We start from the raw sequence: 22,171 nt of genomic DNA, 5'->3' as shown, positions 1-22,171 counted from the left end.
AGTGAGAATCAGCTACACTCCAGTAAATAAGAAACGAGCAAAGCTGGAAGTGTAACTACCAAATCCAGACTGTCCTCCAGAGTTATAGTAAGCAAAGTAGTGTGGTATTGGGACAGAAACAGATACATAGATCCATGAAACAGAATAGAGAACCTAGAAATAACCCCCCACACCTATGGTCAATTGATCTATGACAAAGGATGCAAGAATCTACAATGGAGAAGAGACAGTCTCTTCAACAAGTGGTGCTGGGAAGACTGGACAGTTTCTGGTAAAACAATGAGATTAGAACATTCCTTCACACCATATACAAAAATAAACTTTAAAAGGGTTTAAAGGTCTAAAGGTAAGACCTGAAACCATGAAACTCCTGGCAGAGAACACAGGCAGAACACTTTCTGACATAAATTGTAGCAACATTTCCTTGGCCCAGTCTCCTAAAGCAAAAGAAATAAAAGCAAACATAAACAAATGGGACCTAACTAAACTTAAAAGCTTTTGTACAGCAAAAGAAGCTATCAACCAAACGAAAAAACAGCCTACAGAATGGGAGAAAACATTTGCAAATGATGAGACCAACAAGGGATTAATGTTCAAAATATATAAACAGCTCATATAGCTCAATATAAAAAAACAATCAAAAAATGGTCAGAAGACTTGACATTTATCCAAAGAAGACATACAGATGGCTAACAGGCACATGAAAAGATGCTCCACATTGCTAATTATTAGAGAAATGCAAGTCAAAACCACAATGAAGTATCACCTCACACTTGTCAGAATGGCTATCATCAAAAGGAAACACAAATAACTAATACTGGACAGGATTTGGAGAAAAGGGAACTCTAGTTCACTGTTGGTGGGCATGTAAATTGGTGCAGGCATTGTGGAAAACATTATGGAGAGTCCTTAAGAAACTACAAATAAAACTACCATATGATCCAGCAAAAAAACCACAAATAAAACTACCATATGATTCCATTTTAAGGTATATATCTGAAGAGAATGAAAACACTATAAGAGATCCGTGCACCCCAAAGACCCCATGGACTGTAGAGTCCATGGATATCTCTAGGCCAGAATAGCCTTTCCCTTCTCTAGGGGATCTTCCCAACCCAGGGATTGAACCCAGGTCTCCCACATTGCAGGCAGATTCTTTACCAGCTGAGCCACAAGGGAAGCCCAAGAATACTGGAGTAGGTAGCCTATCCTTTCTCCAGTGGATCTTCCCAACCCAGGAATTGAACCGGGGTCTCCTGCATTGCAGGCGGATTCTTTCCTAAATGAGCTATCAGGGAAGCCCCCACAATGTTCATAGCAGCACTATTCACTGTTACCAAGGTATGGAAGCAACCCAAGTGTCCATCAACAGACAATTGGATTAAAAAGGTGTGATTTTATATATGTATGTATGTATGTATGGAATGGAATACTGTTACGCTATAAAAAAGAATGAAATAATGCCACTTGTGGCAACATGGATGGGCCTAGAGAATATTAGAGAAATAAGACAAGGAAGGCAAATAAGACCACTTATATGCAGAATCTTAAAAGTGATACAAATGAATGTATATACAACATAGAAATAGACTCACAGATATAGAGAACAAACTTGTGGTTACCAAAGGGGAGAAGGAAGGAACAAATTAGGGATGTGGGATTAATAGATACAAACTACCATACATAAAATAGATAAGCAACAAGGATATACTGTATAACATAGGGAATTGTACCCATTATCTCGTAATAACCTATAATGGAGTATAATCTGAAAAAATACTGAATCAGTATGCTGTACACCTGAAACTAACTGTATTGTAAATCAGCTGTACTTCAGTTAAGGAATTTAGTCCTCAGTTGCACTAGCTACATTTCAAGGGCTCAGTGGCTGCAAGTGGCTAGTGGCTATCACTGGGCAGTGAAGATATAGAACATTTTCATTATTGCAGAAAGCTCTGTTGGACAGCATACTACTAGAACGTTCACTATTCATCGCCCAACTCTGAAGAGTACTCAGATGTCCATTAAAGTAGAATGGATAAGTTATTTGTGATATATCAACACAGTGGAATATTATACATTCCAATATGTCAGTGTACACACTGGTGAAACTAAGTGATCTACAGTTACATGCAGCACTGTCACTGAATCTCATGACAGAGTATTGAGCCAAAGAGGCCAGATCAAAGAGAACATTCTGTGTGATTCCAAACATATAAAGGTCAACACCTGGAAAAGCCAATTTATAGTGACAGATGTTAAGACGGTGGCAGAGCTGGGCGTGGCGTAGGGCCTGGGAGAGCACGTGGCAGGAGTTGTAGCTGCAGCTTATGATGTACTTCTTGATCTGAGTGTGCTGGGTTTGTGAAGGTTCGGCTGTACACTAATGATCTGTGCATATTTCTGTGTGTGTGTTTTATACAGTGGTGTGCTGGCAAACCAGCTTTCCAGGAAAAAGAAAAAAAATTCTTGATTTCTGGTGTTGTTTGCCAATTTCTATGGTGTAAAACTCCCATCATGATGGATTTCAGGCTGGCTACCAATGATTAAATGGGTCATTAATCCTGAATATTTAGCTACTCTTGTGAGCTGGTATTTCTCTACTACACAAATAAAATAAAAAAAAAAAAAAGAAAAAAACACCTAACCCTAGAGAATCCCCATAAAAGGGACTCCTCAGTTCAGTTCAGTTCTCTCTTCAGATATTTAGAGGTCCTCCTGAAGACTTGAGGCCCAGAGAGCAAGGACTGAGAAGGCAAAAGGGGAAGGTTTTGTTGGCCTGACTGTTCACTGCCTCCATTTTAGACTGAGGGGGGACCAGGTTCTAACAACCTTTGTCCTTTTAAAGACTAGCTTGGTAAACCAGTCCTGGTATTACCATTCCCTAACTAGGATTATCTCAGGGGTGGACATGCAACTAAATTCTGGCCAGTAAGACATGAGGGTGGTATGCTGGGGAACTTCTGGGAAAAGTTGTGTCACTGCCTGGGTTAATGGTGGCCATCTCTCAATGCAGCAATCTTACAATGGCCATCTTACAGTGGAGCAAGAAGATGGAAAGAACCTGGCTCCTCGGTGATGTTCATCTCTGACCACTGAACCTGAAGCCCTACAGCTGCTCCATCTCAGGATTTCCCTCCCCATGTGGAAGTAAGGTCTAAATTTTTTTTTTTTTAAAGACATGGCATGTTATCATAGTTATCCTCTTTTCGGTATCTTCCCTGAGAACAGAGGAGAGCAGGCTCCTCGTGGAAAGAGCACTTCATGTGGAGTCATGCTGGGAGCATCAGCGTTTCAGCTGCAGACACGCCAGGTGACCTGGTCCAGTCCCCAGTATGCATCTCAGTTTCTGCATCTCTGGTGAGAGGCAGTTGGGGTGGAGTCCCTGGGTAAGTCCCATAGGGTCAGCAGAAGACCTCTTACATCCAGTCTAGAAGGTAGGGAGAACCCATTTGCTTGCATTGTCTCATTATGTGCCTGTGATGGGGTCTGGTGAAAGGCTGGCACCTGGCTAGCCCCTGATGAGAGCCTGTCAGATGAAGTACAGCCAAGTATGCCATGCTGTGTCTGCATACCCAGCTGGAAACAGAGAGGAAAGACCTGATCTCTTCTTGGAACAGTCTTGGGAGGACCCTGCAGGAAGACCTCCTCTCACTGTGGGATAGAGAAGCCAGAGGAGGAGGATAGAACAAACCCTGACTGACTGACTGTGTGCTCACTACACTCTCAGTCACCCTGGAAAGTGCGTCTCATGATCCCATTTCATAGCTGAATAACAGAGGCTTGGATGATTTAAATACATTCGCTTCAGTGGTTTTGGAACCTGTGTCATCCAGCTCTTGCTGTTTTTACTGTAATCAGCTATATCTCTAGCCCTAGCCCCATTCCTAGGGGAGACAAGTATCATCCAGTGACTGACGGGCCTGGTGGATGGGCAGAGGAAAGCTCTGGAATGACTTTTTCAAACAAGGCCTGGAGGTCACCTACAGATACGGAGTCCAGGTGGGAAGAGGGAGCAGCCCTTAGAAGCTGATGAAACCAGGGCTAATAGAGGACATGGTACTTTAAATGCAGAGAGAAGCAAACAGAAGGAACTCGAGGAGGTGAAAATGTATCAGGCTTTCAGAGGGACTAGTGTGGCCACTGCCCTGAGCTTGGGCCTGGAAGTTTCTGCTTGTAGATGCTGCCACCTCCAGTGGTCCCTGGGCCCACAGGGCATGTGACTTCTCTCTTGGGGCCTCTCTCTCCTGACTGGGAAGCATGCGGTCCTGCACACTTCTGGGGTGATGTCACAGAGGATGACCAGCCTTTCCTAATCACCCTAGGCACGCTTCCAGGTACAGGAGGGTAGCTAATGTAGTGTAGTCCTTGGCAGAGAAATGGCAATGTCCTTACTCATTCCTGTTTGCAGGTAAATCCTCCCCAGTGTACTTGGCTTTGGGGTGCTGTGGGTGACAACTCCAGGGATTACGCTTGCTTGGCAAGATTTCTAGATACAGAAACCAACTCAAGGCTCAGTCTCTAGATCCTTCCCTTTCCCACACTCCCAGGGTTATAGGCTGGCAGAATAGGCTGGAGGGGGGCAAGAGGGTGGCAGAGAGGTCAGTTAGGAGGCCAGAACAGTGGTCCAGGGGATGACAATGGTGTCCTTGGTCCTGGGGCTTAGTGGTGGAGGTGGCAAGATGGAGTCAGATTTCAAAGTGAAACTGTTAGGATTTTCAGATTAATTGGTTTGGGGTAGAAGAGAAAGGAGAGCAGTAGAAACTCAGAAAGTTTGGGACACAAAACCTCTGCAAGCTGGGAGTGCTCTGCAAAAGCTGGGGTACTGCTGCTGTTTAACAGTACGACATTAAGCACTCAAGCTGAAGCTGATGCCCTCTTGTCAAGGCTCTAATATTAATATAAAATGATTGTGCATTTGAAACTGAGATTAGCTGTCAGATGCCAAGCACTTGCTACAGTCAGACTCTGGGATCGACCAGAGAACTCAGAGGAGGGGTAGCCAGGATGTTCATGGGGCCACAGAGTGGACTCTCCATTCAAGGGCTGGGGGTTCAGGAGCTAGCTCTCAAGTTCTTCCTTCTCTTGACAGTGAAATCTCTTCAGAGGTAATACAATAAGCAGAGCAGAAAACAACAGTATCTGGTCCACACCCCAGGTTCATCTCCAGAGTCCCCATCTCTCTCCATTTTCGCCATTCTGTTGCCAAAGACTTGGGTCATGTTAAGCATTGTAGAGAGAGGGTGGTCAAAAGGATATGACTTTCAAGTTTCTCAAGCATCTTCTCAGTGCCTGGCACCAAGCTAGATTCTCCTTGTGACATATCAAATCTGGGCATCAAACCAAAAGGCTATTATGACTGTTTACATTTTACAGATGAGCAGATTGAGGTTTCTAGATGTGAAGAAACTTGCTCTAGATCTCACAGCTGGCAAGTGTCAATGCTATGTTGTCCTTGAACCCAAGCATTGTCGACCACATCACACAACTCTGAGGGAGGCCCAAGCCCACCCAGAGGCTTTTCTAGGCTATGATTCCTTCTGGCCTGCTGGCAGCCTGTGAACTTAGCAGAGACAAGCCCCATCCAATTCCTCTGTGGACCAGTGGTTGCTACCCTCTACTCTAAGCCCTGCTTCGCTGCATCCTCAGTCTCCCCTGAGGCCCCAGAGCCCCTCCTCCCCCCAGGTCTGTCCCTTGAGGCCACCTCCACTTCACACCATAGGAAGCTCTGTGGAGCTCCCATGTGCTCGTGGTAAAGAAGTAGTTAGGAAGCATCTGTTCTTGAAGCCTGCATCCTGGGGAAATCCTGGGCTGCCCTGCCCAGCTGGGGCCAGATGGAGGAGGCTCCCACGCGTCCAGCCTCTCTGAGGAGCCGGGCTGGTCCTTCTTACTCAGTGCTTAAGGCTGGAAATGGCTCACAGGCCTGCACTTGCAGGGAGGAGACCAGATTTCCCTCCTGCAGCCTTGCAGCCAAATCCCTCAGGGCTTCCCCTCTCCTGTTCCTGCCTCCTCTCCCTGCCTTAGTTTTTTTCATCTGCCTGACTGAGAGGGAGGGACATGGAGGTTTGTTGGGGCTCTCTCTGTGAGAGGCTGAGATGAGCTAAGATCCTTGGGATGTAATAGGGGTTGGGGGAGCCCAGGATGTGGGCAGGGCCTGGGAGAAGTCGGCCCAGCCTGGTCTGATTAAGGGCTGCCCAGCTCCTGAGAGGCCAGTGGATGGTCCCACTTCACCCAGTGTCCAAAGCTGTGGATGCCAGCCAGACCTGTGCCCACTGCCCTGCCCCAGGTTCACATTCCCTGTTGACACTCCCTGACTTCCCTGAACTCTTAACTTGAACGAGCCAGGTCTTGCTAGGGAGCCTTTGGTACTTGTTTTTCCTTCTGGGGACTTTCCTCTTTGCCCCTCTCAACTGGCAGGATGTAGGGGTGTGGAAACCCAGACAGGGACAAGCTATGGTTCCTGTCCTAAGTTTTCCAGATTTTAATGGCCTTGGGCATCTTCACATGTAAGATAATTTTGTGAGCTAAGATGGTTCAAGCGATTCCCTGTTAGGTGTCTAAATTCACAGAGCAGGAGAGGAGGTGCTTAAAAAGAGGGTGTGTGTGGCTAGATGATGAAGCCTGAGACTTCTGGCTTTGTCCCTCAGTGTTCTCAGACCAGGGGAATCAGGGCATCAGGGACTCTTGTGGTTCTGCATCCCTCCTAGAAAACCACGTGAGGGCCTCTGGTCTGTGAGCCCAGGAGGCCAACCACAAGCAGTCTGCTTCACTCCATTTGTTCACTTGTCTGGTTGTCCTGTTCCATGAATATCTACTGAGGCAGCAATTTCCAGGATGGGGTCTGAGGAGGGGGTTGGACTAGGGTGGGGGGAAGTCAGGAGAGAGATCTGTTGACCTACTTTGGAGACCCTGGGGTCTCCCTGGGTAGCTGGTAGTGATGCAGGTGTTGGAGGGAAACTGAGGGTCACTTGTAGATTTCTGGCCAGTGGGACTGGGTGGTGGTGATGGTGGTGCCCTAAACCAAGACAGCAAAATCAAGCAAGCTGGCATGGAGGGGAGGGCAAGGAGTTCAGTGTGGGACAGGCTGTACTTGAGCAGTGGAGGTGGGGCTACCCAGGGGAGCCAGGCAGTGGAAGGCAGAAGGAATCAGCTCAGGCAGAAGGAATCAGCTTAGGCAGAAACCGGAGTGGAAGAGGGTCATGGGAACTGCTGGCCTATGGGCTGCAGTTGAAAGAAGAGTGAGGATGAAATGGTCTGGGGAGTACAGGGCAAGAAGGCCAGTGGGGTTAGAGTCCTGGGGGACCTAGCATCCCTGGGCAGGTGTGGGAAGAATGCACCCTCCTCTTGCACCAAAGGAGACCATGAATGGATGATCAGAGCCCAGAGAGCCAGAGGGGCTGGAGGAAAACCCCAGGGTTCAGAGTCCAGAACCCAGTCGACGAGCCACCAGCAGGGTTGATGGGACCAACAGGGTCAGATGCAGCTGAGAACTGAAAACTCTGGGACGGACTTGGTGACACAGCCGCTGATGTCATTTTGGGGTGAGGGTGCAGGAGCCAGGCTGAAGCAGATTAGGGGTGCTGAAAGGGAGGATGGCGAGCACTTCTTAGCTCGGAAAAAAGGTAAAGAGTCCGACCGGACACTGAGGAGAAGAGAAGAATCCTGCAGAGAAGAGAAGAGACGGTAGAGGAAGAGGTGGGCCTGGATACCCACATGGGGCTTGGCCTACCAGTGCCTGGGACCTCCTCCTCTAAGCAGAATCTGAACAGACCCCCAACCCAGAGATGTTAAGCAGAGCTGCTCTGGCTGAAGCAGCGGGTGGTGGGGCATCTGGGTTCTGCCCACCTGGTCTCCCCTCACCCTCCAAGGAGCCTCACAGCTGCTCTGAGCTCCTGGAACCCCCTGGCCTCAGATAACGGCTTCATTTTAGAGATGAGGATTGGCTGGCCAGAGCTACGGAGAGAGTCTGGTGGCAGAGTCAGGAGCTTCAGCTTCTCCCCCTCCAGGGCCTCATCCACAGTGTCGGACTGCATTTATTCATTCAGCGAACATTTATTGAGTGCCTACTACATGCCAGGTGCCGAGTCTGTGCAGGGAGAGGGGGATTCAGAGAAGTGCAGTAACTGCTCCTGACCAGCCCAGGATACCCATGACCACACCCTGGAGTCCTCAAGAGCTGCTCGCACGGAGCCTTGTCCTGGGGTGATGGCCCCTGTTAGTGCAGACGGCAGGGCTCCACAGGGCCTGGCTCAACCCCAGAAGATTCTGGAAAGTCCTCCACACTCAGCAGCCCAGCCTTCTGCACTGCCAGCTGCTCCTGGGGGTGACAGTACAACCACCCCGACCCTCTGTGGGGCAGGTGTTCCTGGGCTCTGACCTGCTCCCATGGCAGCCTTCTCACCTGGCCTGAGGTTTTGATAGCTGATCAGCAGACATGGTGGTAACAGTAACAGTAATTTACCGAGCTTGTCCTATGTATCAGAAAGCTTATCGCTCTTGATCTATGCCCTCCTCGATACCCACGGCAGCCAGCAGCCAGGATGTGCTCCCTTACCTCCTGAAAACATTCCCTGCACAATGAACACACTGCCACCTTACTCCCCCGGCACGCCTGGTGATGGTCGCTCCCAGACAGGATAGGCCAGCTCTCCCTACCTCCACTACAGCAGCCCCCTGATGCTCACAGAGTTGACAGTTGGCAGTCTGACTCTGCAGGAGAGGTTCCTCAACCCCAGGATGTAGGACATGGTACAGATTCGAACAGACACTGGTGAGCAGGGTGAGGGAGTTGACAGGTAGATAGGGAACCTCAGCTGGGGGCCCTGATCTCGCACAGACTCACAGTCCCAACCTCACCAGGGAGAAGGGAGGGGGAGGTTATGCACGTCCTCCCAAAATGCAGCAAATGATGGTGCCTTGGAGGGGGCTCAGGGGACATCATGGGAGGAAGCAGGTGGCTGCCAGGGAGAGAGGCAACTCTGGGGTCAGGGTGGCAGCTTAAGTCGTGAAGGCAGGGTTGATGGTGAGTGGGGGAGTAAGCCACAGGGGCTGCAGCCTTGAGCCCCAGGGTATATCTGATTGAGTCCATCATCTAGATGTGTGGGCATCAGGGAGCCATGAGAAGAATGTTACGTGCAAAATCATCTAGTGGCTTCATTAGATGAAAAAATGAATTATTAATAACAAACAAGGGACTGTCTGGTGAGGCTGCTCTCGGAAGGGTTTCCTCAGACACTGAACCCCAAGGAATGTGTTCTGTGAAGCACCCATCTCATGAGACATTCCTTGTTGTCAGCTAAGTTTGGGTAGACCCCTGGGCTTTCTCTTTCCAGTGGAGCCTCACAACACAGCATCACCTTAAAGGCTCTGAAGAGTCCAGCAAAACTGACTTGACTTGTGTCACTCAGCATTTCCCACACATTTGACTATGGAATTTAAAAAAAAGTAACCTCATTAATATCCCTTGATATTAATCCCTTGAAGAACCCTGACCCACACTCTGGGAAGTGCTGATATGGAGGGATTGGCAAGGTGAGACATCTCTTGCAGATTGTCAGGGGTCTGCTGTGTTGCCCTCCCCCCATCCATCATATCACATCGAACCCCTATCAGACCCCTGGAGCTCTTTGGCCAAACATCCTAGAAACATTCTCTGCATCCTGACTCTGCGATGCTGGCCCCGGTCCATGGAAGGAGGAGACTTACAGGGGCAGGGGCGTTTGAAGGACATGTAATCCTTGGAGCAGAACAGTGGAGCCAGCCTGCCCACGTGCAGAGCTCTGACTTCTCGCAGGGAAGGACCCTCCGCTCACCTGCAGAGACACAAACAGGCAGGTGATGGGGGCGCCCACATGGCACCTGCTCACCCTGCAGGCTGGGGGCTTGTCTCCCCTGGGTTGTCAACCTCTGGGGAGAAGATTGTGACTTTGATAGCATGTGCCTAGTCTGGGGGGGGGGGGGAAGTATGAGGGTTCTAGGGCAGAGGTGGTACAAATGTGTGCTGGCATCTCAGTGGTTGGTGGAAGGGGGCGAATGTCTCTCCTGGGTTGACCTCTGAGAATCCTGTAACTGTTAGGGCTGAAAAGACCCTAACAGATCAGCTCAATGTCCTCATTTCACAGAAGGGGAAACTGAGACCTGGAGAAAGCGAGAAACTAGTTCAAGGTCCCGCAGCTGGCTCTGGAAGGGTATTCATAAATGCCTAGCTCAAACCTTATTATTATCATCATTATCATCAAACCGTTTTAAGAGAAAGATGCTTTTTTCATTCTCATTTTATAAATAAGGCAGTTGAGGCTCAGAGAGGTTATGAAGCTTTCCAGGGTCACACAACTTCTAATTACAGGCTGGGACTGGAACCCAGGTTTGTGTGACTCCAAAGCGCACACTGTCAGCCAGCACACTTCCTTAGAAGGTACCTACTAGATTAAATTACCAATTCAGAAATAAAGAGCTAGTGAATACAACTGTCTCTTTACCAATACCATCCCCCCCCCCCCCACACACCCCTATGTGAATATCCATGTGTCAAGATGTCTGTGCAGTAAAGGACTGCCACGTCACTCTAGTACCTGTTTGCAATGGAGGAAACATTTTCAGAAAGTAATTCATCCTCTCATGCTGCTGGAGATCTGAGCTGATTCAGTCTCTCCTGGTAGGTCCCCAAGTGATAGGAGGCCATGGGACTATTAGGGAGTTAAGAGTTCTTATTTCCTAGGGAGTGTGGTCACTTGATTTGGGAGAAACCAAACCGTGCCTTTGGATGGATGTGGAGCCCAGCAGGCACTTGCAGGGGAAGCTGCTGGCTGAAAGCCAATGGGCAGAGCGCCTGGCCCCTCTACATCCCAGGGGGAGCAGGCTTCCCTAATCCCGGGGATGATATCATTGTGGACAGAGCTTTTCCGTAAGAGGCAGTTCCAAAGGTTCCCACTCTTGTCTTCTCCAGGGATCCTTTTTATTATATATATGTATATATCCTCTAAATGGGCCCCATGTTTTGATGGAGCCAATTGGTTAAACTATACTAAGAATTCATTTTTTTACTTAATAAACAAACACCTGTCTTTGGAGAGCCCAAGCTCAGAAATCCAGTTCCTGAGTGCTAATATTGACTCTCCCACTTCCTGGCAGTGTAGCTTTGGGCAAAGCACTTCACCTCTCAACTTCAGTGTCTTCCTGGGGAAAGCAGAGTAAGAACACTTTACCTGCTATGAGGACTGGGGTTATGTACAGACAGTCCCTGGCATGAGGTATGTGGCTGCAAAATGTTCATTCTGCTGCCTGAGGCGGGTGGGAGGGAGGGGCCATCACTGCTGCTGACCTCGGAATCCCTCTCCAGGTGACTTCTTCCAGCTCAGTCTGTCCTGGTGTGAACCCTATGCTGGCCTGACACCCACTCCCAGTCCCCATAGAAACCCAAGTCAAGAGTTCTGATGGGGGAAGTGAAAGTAGAACTGGCCTCTAGAACTGGTGTGGCAGGCTGCTTGGGGAACTGTGATTTCACACCAGAAAATTCACAAAGCATCTCAGGGCCTGGGATCTGTGCTTTCTAAAAATACATGTGTGTACTTATGTCTGTGTTCGTTTCTGCGGGTGTGCACTGTGGCTGTGTGTGAGTGGGGAGGAGGATACAGTGCTCTGACAGGTCATCTCTTGTACCACTTCCAGAGAGGCAGAATGGATCAGGTCATTTGCTGAAATGTCTTTGGTAGCTCCCAGTACCCTCAGGAAAATGCCCAAGCCTCTGCCCCAGCCTCCACAGGTCCAGCCTCTGTTTCCCTTTCTAGTGAGCTGGCGTAGAGTAGGCAGTTAGTAAATGCACAATGAATGTATACATTCTATATGGCTACCCTGGTGGCATCTGATGCCACAAAGGGTGCTGACCACCCCCATGCTTCAAGGAATCGTCCCCAAGGTGACATGTCTATCAGAGGTCCCCTGTACCCCCTCTTTCCTCTCACTGGGCATTGTGACTATGAGATTAAGACTGGGGTTTTCACAGGGCATGGGGAGGTGGGAGATGACCTCCCAGGGCAGGGGCCACAAAGAATCCCTGCATTACATATGGTTTTCCATGGTCAATTTGGGTGGGTGGTGGAAATTGTGTAAGTTCCCAGGGGGCTAGGAGATTGGCAAGGGGCTGGCAGGTTTTGCCACCGGTCAAGTAGACATTTCTGTAAATGGAGATAATCTGGGCACTCCAGCTTTCAGGGTGGCTCATGTTCACCAGGCACCTCCACGTGCCAGTTAATATCACCGAAATTACTGCAACAGGTCTCCTGAAGTAGGTAACATTTTCATACTGCAAATAAGAAAACTCATACGCTCGTGACATAACCCACCCAAAGTCACAGAGAAGAGATGGAGAGAGAGAAATGCAGAGAGGGACCTTGTTACCTCGCGGTTACTGCCAGGGACACCCCACACCACAGATCTGACACCCAGGTCACGTCTTCCCTCGCGCCCGTCTCACTCAGCGCCCAGCATCTGAGTCGAGGCGCGTCCCTGCCTGTGACTCATCTCCGACTGGATTGCGGGCAGGCGGGCGGCCGGCAGACTGCAGTTTTCCAGGTTCTGAAGTGGCTGAATGGTGGGCGGTAAGTCCACGTCACTCCCACTTCTCTTCGCGTCCCTGCTCCCAGAATCCCTCCGCTCCGTGGCTCACCGTGACACTCCGATCTCGATCAGCGAGCTTGTGGTTAAGGGGACCGGCTCCGTCGCCCTGGCAGAAGCAGCCGGGTAACTGCGCGAGACGGGATGGTTCGCGCATGCGCAGCAGAGGCAGCCATACTGGAGGGTTGCGCTTCGCCAGGGTCCGTGGTGAACTGGGCAGGGCCACGCAGTGGCTGGCCTGGGGGATGGGCCACGTCTTTGCGATGCGTGCTCAAACCACTGGATCTCAAAACAAATCGCCATTTTACACAGAAAGGAGTCTCAGAAATGAGGGGGGCTGGTCTTGAAGTGTGAGACCCAGCTGATGGTCCCTCTAATGGAGAAAAAAATTCCATGGCAAATGCAGATAGATGTCATTACAGGTAATACCTCAGAGATAACTGGTTTGGTGGTCCGCGAGATTCCAGATCACCACAGTAAAGCGAGTCATTCAGTTTTTTTGGTGTCCCAGTGCGTATCAAAATTAGGTTTACATTATCCTGCAGTCTATGAAGTTTGCAGTAGCCGTTTGTGTAAAAAACACTGTACATACCTTACTTTAAAAATGCGTTATTGCTAAACAATGGTAACCATCCTTTGAGCCTTCAGCAAGTGGTAATCTTACTGTGTTGTGTGCTCAGTTACTCAGTGGTGTCTGACTGTTTGCAACAGGGATTGTAGCTCGCCAGGCTCCTTTGTCTATGGAATCTTCCAGGCAAGAATACTGGAGTGGGTTGCCATTTCCTCCTCCAGGGCATCTTCCCCACCCAGAGATCAAATCCATGTCCCTTGTGTCTCCTGTGTTGGCCGGCAGATTCTTTACCACTGTGCCACCTGGGAAGCCCCTTATTGCAATAGCAACATCAAAAATCACTGATCACAGGTCACTATAGCAAATATAACAAGAAAAAAATTTTTGAAATGTGAGAATTACCAAAATGTGACACAAGAGACATGAAGTGAGCAAATGCAGTTGGAAAAATGGCGCTGATAGACTTGCTTGGTTCAAGACTGTCCCAAACCTTCAGTTGGTAAAAATAAGCAATATCTGTGAAGCACCATAAAACAAGGTGTGCCTGTAAACATTTGTCATGTGATCAAATGAAGACACAGATGAACTCAGGAGTGGAGGAGAAAAAGAGTGAGAGGATGATAACAGAGAGGCTGGCAGAGTACACATAGATTTGCAAGCAAGTAACTTGGTACTGATTTTAGAAGAGAGATCCAGGATGTTTGGCAGCCCTGGCAGCAAAGAGGCCTTCTGCCCCCATGCAACATCTGGCCACATGTGTGCTATCCTGGGTTGGTCAGGAAATGCCTGGAGCTTACAGGGTCTCCATGTTGCCTTAGTTTACCTGGAGTAGCGCTTTGTTGGATCAGCTGCCTTCCCCACTGCCACCAGCGCCCAACCTCTAAGAATGGATTCATTAACTACATAAACCAGTCTATTTGCAAACCAGCAAGTAGGTCATGACCAAGGATGTAGAGAAGACTCATTCAAGGCCTAGACAACACCAGTAAGGATATAGAAAAACATTATTACAGCAGCGACCCCAGTGTCCAATAACAGAGGACAGGCTGAGAAAATTTTGGCATATGCTTATAATGGAATATTATATAGCCATGGAGTCATGCTTTAAAGAAATTTTAATAATATAAAGACTTTCACTTTAATGTCAATGGTGAGGGGATGTCACCAAGTAAGCTGGTTATATAACTGCTGACAACATGATCCCTTATTTTCTAAGGGAAAAAATGAGAGAAAATATTCACACACAGAAAAAGATGAAAAGGAAATAGACTGAAGTATCCAGTCATGTGGATATCCATACTCTGGACAGTGGTGGGATTGAGGAGGCTTGTTGTGTTCTTTTGTTTTTTACAAATGATTTTCTGTAACAAAGAGTAAGTGAATAAATCAGTGATAGTTAACTCATTGGAAATTTTAAATGCTAATTTAATTGCCTTTGAGCATGCCATTTGTTGTTGCAAAGATTAAAAAAAATTAACTTGTCTTTCAACTTACTGATAAGGAGCTTTATTAACATGTTAGGAAAGTAATCTCCAACTGGTTTTAACCTTCATCACATTTTCCCTGGCACTTGAGCAGGTCCTATTTGCCAGAATTTTGAGGGAAGTTTCTGCCATGAACCTTAAGGTTTTATTTTCAGGCAAGCTATACATTTGGCAAAAATAATAACAATAATAGACCTTATGTTTGTAAAACACTTTATAATTTGCAGAGCATATGAAGTGCTGGTGGTTGTTTTTGTCTCTGGGGATATGAGAGTAAGCAAAATGGTTAAAAGTCCCTGCCTTTGGGGAGTTTACATTATATGGATGAGGGCAGACAATAAACAGATGAATAAGATATATAAATGTTAGGGGTGATAGGGCTATGGAGAAAAATGGAGAGGAAGGATAGGGAATAAATGGGGGGAGTTGTTCTTTTAAATCAGTTTGATACTGTTTGAATATAAAAACATGAAGGTGTCTCAAAAAATTGCCCATGGGCAATTAACACAGATGTCCAATGATTGGAGATACCCAGGGAGGAAACATTCCAGTAACTAATTACATATTATCTAAAATACAGTGTGCTAATGATCAATTTTACAAACTTATAAAATTATGATGAGTCATAGTGATGTTTTAAGTTTCCTATACCTAGCAAAGTTAGTCCTTAACTTTGGAGTCCACTGAGTCCTAAGCCTCAGTGTTCTCATCTATAAAATAGGGACAATTATAGTACCTAGATCAGAGGGCTGTTGTCAGAATCCAAAGGGAAAATACTTATGGTTGGGAAACAGCATGTGTTCAATGCATGTTCTTAATGCAGACATAGCAAGGCCATTGCAAGGGGTCTAGAGTATTTGTTGCCATTTTCAAGAGGAAATGGAGGCTCTGAAGGGTGACTCTCCTGCCTAGAATCACATGCCATAAACCCAGGTAGTCCAGCTCCAAGAAGCTGTGCTCTCAGACACAATTCTCCTTTGTGCCAAGGGGCTTCAGAAGCCCTCCTGGTTTTCAGGAAGCTTCAGGAGGGTGAAAGCCCTCTCCCTTTAGGAGGCTGAGAGCCGACTGCCACCTTCCCACACCTTGTGCTCTGAGCACTTCCAGGGCACAGGCTTCAGGTAACAGGCATCTGAATGTGTCTAACTAATGACTCCCCAAGACTGGAGGAGGTGCCTGTATCCCCATCACGCTGATGCCTGGCTATGCTCCAAATACTGTGTGAACTAGGGGACACAAACCTCCTAATTAGTTTCTGATTAACTCCTTTGGGAAGAAGAGGTGAGAGTTATGGAAGATGCAAGGTGTGACACCCTGGTGGGTGAATGGGGGAGGGGAGTAGGCTGTAGAGGAAGAAGAGGACAGAGGGGGTTTCTGTGTAGTAAGAGCTTCGAGGAGGCAGCCCATTCTGTGTGTCCCACCAGGCAACATGTGGACAGACTGCCCCCCAACATTCCCTTCTGTTCTGGCAGCAGGGGCACTGGTGAGTAGGACTAATACAGGTGTCCATAAGTGGTGGAATTTGTTTTCTTCCTAACACCTGGAGCACCTTCAACCCTCCATGCCACCCCAGGGATTCCAGCATCCTCCCCTAGCTCCTGGGCCTCCCGGGTGCCTCCCGGGTTCTGCCCTGGGTCTGAAGTGTCTGCTGCACAGACTGGGCAGATCTCTTCCTGGAGACCTTCCAGCTCTGAACTTCTAACCTATCAAAGTCATTCACGGGCCCCGCTTCCTCCCCGAGGCTCATCACTTCTGGTGCCTCGTGGCTCAGTCGCCTGGATGAACATACCAGTCCACACAGCCTCAGGGTTGGGACCCCCTCCGACTTCCCGCTGTCTCCTTGCCCTAGTAGCTGCTCCCTCTGCTGCTCTTCACTGCCTGTCTGAACTGTCACCACTGGAACATCCAAGCCACCTGACTGTCTGATTGCGCCTCAGGGAAAGCAGTCTTCCCTAGGCCCAAACCCAGGAGGGGAGGGAGGTGTGAATTCCCTTGCACAGAGTGTGAGAAGGACGTGGGGAGCCCTCTGCTTGGGGGACAGACCTCAAACTAGGGCCAAAGAAAGAGTGGGTTACATAGTCTTTCTCAACTGGGATGGAGATGATAGGTAGGAGGAGGCCAGTGCCCGCTGGGAAGCAGAGCATCCAGGGAGGAGGGAACAGTGAGAAAGGGCCCTAAGGAGAGGGTTCTGCCATTGCAGTATGTGTCAACAAGGCCTTAGGGGATTCAAGACTTCCTCGGAGCAGGGTTGAGAAGGGGTGGTGTCCCTACCACCTCAGAGGACCTTGCTCTGCCTTAGCATCCACTGGTGCTGGACACCTCACAGAATGTCACCTGTGGTCAGCCTGAATTGACAGCTAGCTGTGTGCCAACCACTATGCCAGCCCTGCACCCGTTCCCAGGCATCGCCTCATTTATTCCCTCCAATCCACCCACCTTCCCCATGTTTCAGATAGGGAAACTGAGGCTCAGAGAGGTTAAGTATCTTGCCTAATGCCACACAGCTAGAAAGTCAGCCAAGCCCACCCTCTGGTTCGGAAGCCCTTGAACACGTTGCTCACAACAGAATCCTAGGTACATGTCAGCAGAGCAACTGAGGCACAAAGAGGTGAAGCCACTTGTTCCAGTAGAGCAGTCAGGATGTTTGTGGAGAGTCAGGAGGGGCTTGCTCACAGGCAGGCGCCTGTGGGACTATGTGAAATCAAGACCAAGGACCAAGCTCCTGGAGCCCCCGCGGCTGACACCTGTCACTCGTGCCCTCCTCTTCCCAGCCTGGGCCTGGCTCTCCCCGCCGGCACGGCGCGTGGGATCATCAGGAGGGCAGCCCTGGATCCTCCGCGAGCCAGCCTCAGGACCGCCTGGCCGATGGGGAGAGGGGAAGGGCTGTGCGAGTCAGCCGTGGAGCGGGTGGGCACTAACCAACTTCCGAGGGCGCGCGGGGAGGGGCGGCTATACCGCTTGGCGCTGCGCAGCCAGCCAGAGCAGCCGCCTCGGACTCAGCCTCAGTTACCGCGCCAGGGAAAGTCTGACCCAGAGCTGGAGAAGGTGCAGTGTGGACACCTCTTCTCCCACTGATGGTACTGAGATAGACCAGCGCGGCAGGCAGGCACTGAAGCGGGGGCATGGCCCTAGTGACCCGCCCGTTGGAGGGTCAAACTTCCCTGCTCGAGGGTCGCGGGTGGCTTCTAGCTTCAAACTCTTCAAGCCTGGAGCCCCTTTCCTCTTCCACCCCAGCCATAAGTGCGTCCTGGTTCCCCCTTCTTGGGTAGGTTGTTTAGGGGTCCGGGAAACCAAGAGCGCGGGGTCGTGGAGACTGATTTTTTGCCCCCTACATAGGGTGGATGTTGGTGTGGGACTCCAGTCAGGCAAGAATCGGGGAGTGCTCTCCATCCCGGGGCCTGATGGCATGTTCAGGGGCAGCCACGGTCGGCGCGGGTCCCGGTGGCCCGCCCGGGGGCGCGGGGGTCGGGGCAGGGATCCGCGGGAGAGCGGGGATCCCGTTCGAAGCGCGCTGCGGTTCCTCCCCGGGACAGCGTTGAGCGCCCCCGGGGTGTGTGCGTGCGCTGGGGCCGCCGCAGAGCGCGGGGGAGGGGGCCGGGACCCCCTCCCCGCCCCTCCCCAGCGCCGCCCCCGGCCCCACGCCCCTTACTCGGCTTGGCTGCCTCGCTCCGCTCCGTGCGCCGCACTGCCGGCTCCAGCTTCGGCTCCAGCTCGGGTTCCCGCTCTGGCTCAACTCCCGCTCGCGTTCCGGTTCCCGCTCGGATGCTGCTGCGCTCGGGCTCGGGCGTCGCGGGGGGCGCGTCTTTCCGCCACGGCCTGCCGGGCGTGCAGGGGCGGGGCGGGGCGGGGCGGGGCCCGGCCGAGCCGACCCGGGCCCGCGATCCCCGGCCGAGGCGGTGGCGGCGGCGGCGGCAGTGGCTTCCCGGTGCCGGCCCTGCCTTGCAGCAGCCCCGCCCGGCCCTCCGCCGGCCCCGCGCAGCCGCCCACGCCACGGCCGCCCGCTCCCGCCGCCCTGCGCCGCGACTCCGGGGCCTCAGCAGCGCCGGGCCGCCGCCCGGGTCATTCCTGAGCTGAGGGGAAGCGGCGGAGGGGGAGGGCCGAGCCGCGCCCCTCTGCGCACTGCCAGCCCGACACCCACACAGCGGCAGGCGGGGCGCACGGCCAGGAGGCCGAGAGAAGCTGGGAGGCCAGCGCGCCAGACGTGTGAGGACAGACGGACAGACCTGTGTAGAGTGTGACATACAGACAGGCGGGAGCAGAGGCGCGGACATACAAACCTGCAGAAGAGAGCAGATAACCAATATAAGCAGGGAAGGGTGTCCAGACGGGTTTCCAGAGGCCAGCCTGGGCCCCGGGGAAGGGGAGCCCTGTCATGGCCACCGGGCGAAGCAGACAAGCCTGGCAGGGCCTCCTGCTCCCAATTGCCCGCCGGTGATTCTTGGGTGTTCCGGAGTGTCAGCTAGGCCGGGCTGAAGCGTTCCTCTCCTGAGCGACCAGCTTGCCTGTTTCCTGTTCCCCTCGCCCAACCCTGTGCCCTCTCACCCCGCCATACCCAAACCTTGGGCATAGAGCTTGACCCCGACCCTGGAGCCTGACTCAGGGAGGGGCTCCTGGCCTTCCTGCTCTGTCCCAACTCTGGTTAGGGTCCGTGGACCAGCCCCGTTCCCCAGACCTCCCTTTCTTTATTACAATAGATCTCCTGATAATTGCACCCCTGCTAGTCTGGGTGCTTCTCAGTTATTTGTGGAATCATTGAATCTCCTCTGCTTAGCTGGGAGGGCTTCCCAGGTGGCTCAGTGGGTAAAGAACCTGCCTGCAGTGCAGGAGATGCGGGTTCGATTCTTGGGTCAGGAAGATCCCCTGGAGGAGGGCATGGCAACCCACGCCAGTATTCTTGCCTGGAGAATCCCATGGACAGAAAAGCCTGGTGTGCTACAGTCCGTGGGGTTGCAAAGTGTTGGACATGATGGAAGTGACTGAGCACTCCCACAGTTAACCGGGAGCCTCAGGAGGGAGAGACCCTTGGGGGCCTGCCCAGAGCATGCACTCTAAATCTGATGAATTAATTGATGAAATACTTTATTGACAGTTCTCCTAACCCCCATTTCCTTGATGGTCATGTTACCAAAAATGAAACATGAGGATAAGGAGCTGCAGATGTTGATGATAAAATGTGGGGAAGGAGAGGAGCCAGAGGGATGGGGTGGAGGAGAGGCCAGGCAGCCATTGGCACTGAGTGGAGGGTAGGGGCAGAGCAGGCTCTGGTTGAGAAAACAAACCTCCCTCCACCCCAGCTCTGCCAGTCACTATATCTTGGGCTTCCCTGGGTGGTGGCAGAGGGACCTGCATGGTCTAGAGCCTTGGTGACTGAGGCTCTTCCCAGCTCCCTTTGCTAACTGTTTATTCCGGGCTCTGACTCCTGCACTGTGTACCCTATCGCCCTAGACTGAAGGAGATGGAGGGACCCAGGCTGGAGGATTCCACCTCCATCCAGAACTGTTGGGGGCGGGGCAGAATATAGGGAAACATCTCCCAGTCCTAAGAAATAGAACCTGAGAGGTTCAACCTCACGCATTTATTTTATGGATGAACAATTAAAGGACTAGAGAAAGGAGGGGACAGACCAGCTAGGGTTGGTGGTTCTAGGGCTGCCAGGCCAGGGCTCTGCCCCCTGCACCACCCTGCTAAAGATGACCTTGACCGTCTTGAGTAGACACCTGCTGATCCATGCAGGATGGATATTCTGGTTGTTGAGTGGTTTTACCTTTAATCTGTCCCCTTTGGCGAGACTGTGCTGCTGCTAAGTCGTGTCCGACTCTGTGTGACCCCATAGATAGCAGCCCACCAGGCTCCTCTGTCCCTGGGATTCTCCAGGCAAGAATACTGGAGTGGGTTGCCATTTCCTTCTCCCATTGGCAAGATTGTGTGTATGTGTATTTTGTGGGGCCCTTGTGGAAGGCCCTAGCTGAAAAAGAGTTCATTCCCTCCTACCCCATTTGAACATTGCTGAGCTGACAGATCTGACTTGTTCTTTGCACTGGAACGCAGAATGGTTTCCACTGGGCATGTGGTGTTGGGGTTTAGCTTCAGGCTTGTGTTGATCTGCCTATCCACACACATGTTCATGTAGGACACTTGGGAAACTTGAAAAAGTGAAAAAAGAACACAAATACTGATCACTATTAATGTTGAGGTTTCTTTTTCTTCCTTTTAAATCTCACGACTCTATAAGTGTCCTTAATGGAGTGAGCTTGCTCACCCTTTTCTCCTACATCACAGTTTTCATGGCTGCCTAGCGCTGTGTCACATGGCTTTACTGTATTTTATTGGGTTGTCCAAAAGGTGCACTTGGGTTCTCCTATAAGATGTTACGGAAATACCATCCAGTATTGAATCAGTTCTCTACTGCTGGGTGTTCAGTTTTAAGATTTTCACACTTCCAGACAACACCACAGTGAACATCCTTGTGGGTAAGTTTGTGCGTGTCTGTGATTATTCTTGACTTCAATGGGTATGTCCATATATTCTTGAGGTTTTCTTCTGTATGGGGTCAGAGTCATAGGAGGGACATCTTCTGGACACCAGGGAAGCACACTGTTGTTCAGTGTCTGTTACACCAAGGGCAGAGTAGCAACACTGGAGGAAGGAGCTGGGAGGGGTCATGCAGTTCCATCTCAGGACAGTGAGGTGCCTCGGGAGTCCAGTGCCAGGCTGTGGGGACCTGCCCTAGAGTGTGCTCTCTTATCCCCATCACTCCTAGGTTTGGCCAACTTATCCATTCTAATGTTGGGAGGAGTCTTCTGATGTTTAATACTAAGGGTCAGTTCAGTTCAGCCCCTCAGTCGTGTCCGACTCTTGGCGACCCCATGGCCTGCAGCACACCAGGCCTCCCTGTCCATCACCAGCTCCCGGAGTCACAGGCTCAGTAGTTGTGGCTCACAGGCTTAGTTGCTTCAAGGCATGTGGGATCTTCCTGGATCACGGATTGAACCCGTGTCTCTTGCATTGGCAGGCAGATTCTTTACTACTGAGCCACTAGGGAAGCAGCCCCCTCCCCCGCCACCCCTGCCACCAGCTTTAAAAAGATCTTTTTCTCTCCCTCTGATTTTGCTAATGGTCTCCTTGAACATGTTAAGGGAGATGAAGGAAAAGAAGAGGGCTTGATTCTTGCTTGGTGGGGTGTGGGGCCCAGGAGTGCAGCCCCCCAAGGCTGACTAGCTCAGAAGTGGTGCTGAAGCAGAGGGTGGAAGCAGGGGCGGGGCAGGGCGGGCACAGAAACACCTGTGAAGTCCTAGGCAGCGCCTCCTGGAGCTGCTCTCTGCTGAGAGCTTGGAGGATTTTGTGCTCACATCCCACTTTACGGGTGAGGAGACTGAGAACCACCAAATGTAAGTGATTTTCCAGAGATGCACACTTGCTTAAGCCATGCCAGGTAAGATGATGAGACACTTCAAAACAGCAGAAAAGATTAGCAGGTGTCCTTCTAATTGACTGTTAGGTGTTACCT

At 50.8% G+C, this 22,171-nt stretch overlaps 1 protein-coding gene across 7 annotated transcripts in view; it reads right to left on the bottom strand.

The window, feature by feature from the left end:
• BEAN1 (brain expressed associated with NEDD4 1) overlaps positions 1–18,944 on the bottom strand; it is a 38,359-nt gene extending 19,415 nt beyond the window's left edge. For 2 of the 7 annotated variants that reach the window (XM_043898650.1, XM_043898654.1), the window contains exons 1-2: positions 18,314–18,450; positions 9,706–9,812 (exon numbers count right to left, since the gene is read on the bottom strand). In XM_043898650.1, the coding sequence (XP_043754585.1) occupies positions 9,706–9,730 (25 nt within the window). In that variant the 5' untranslated portion in view covers positions 9,731–9,812; positions 18,314–18,450. Of the gene's footprint in view, positions 1–9,705; positions 9,813–12,396; positions 18,288–18,313 lie in introns of those variants that run through there. The other 5 variants (XM_043898651.1, XM_043898652.1, XM_043898649.1 and 2 more) reach the window with 5 other exon arrangements.
• Positions 18,945–22,171: the final 3,227 nt, after the last annotated feature.

This window comes from Cervus elaphus, chromosome 4 (genome assembly GCF_910594005.1).
Source record: "Cervus elaphus chromosome 4, mCerEla1.1, whole genome shotgun sequence".
NCBI classification, from domain to species: domain Eukaryota; kingdom Metazoa; phylum Chordata; class Mammalia; order Artiodactyla; family Cervidae; genus Cervus; species Cervus elaphus.
The sequence above is the reverse complement of the archived record's forward strand: the minus strand, read 5'-3'. Positions and strand labels throughout refer to the sequence as shown.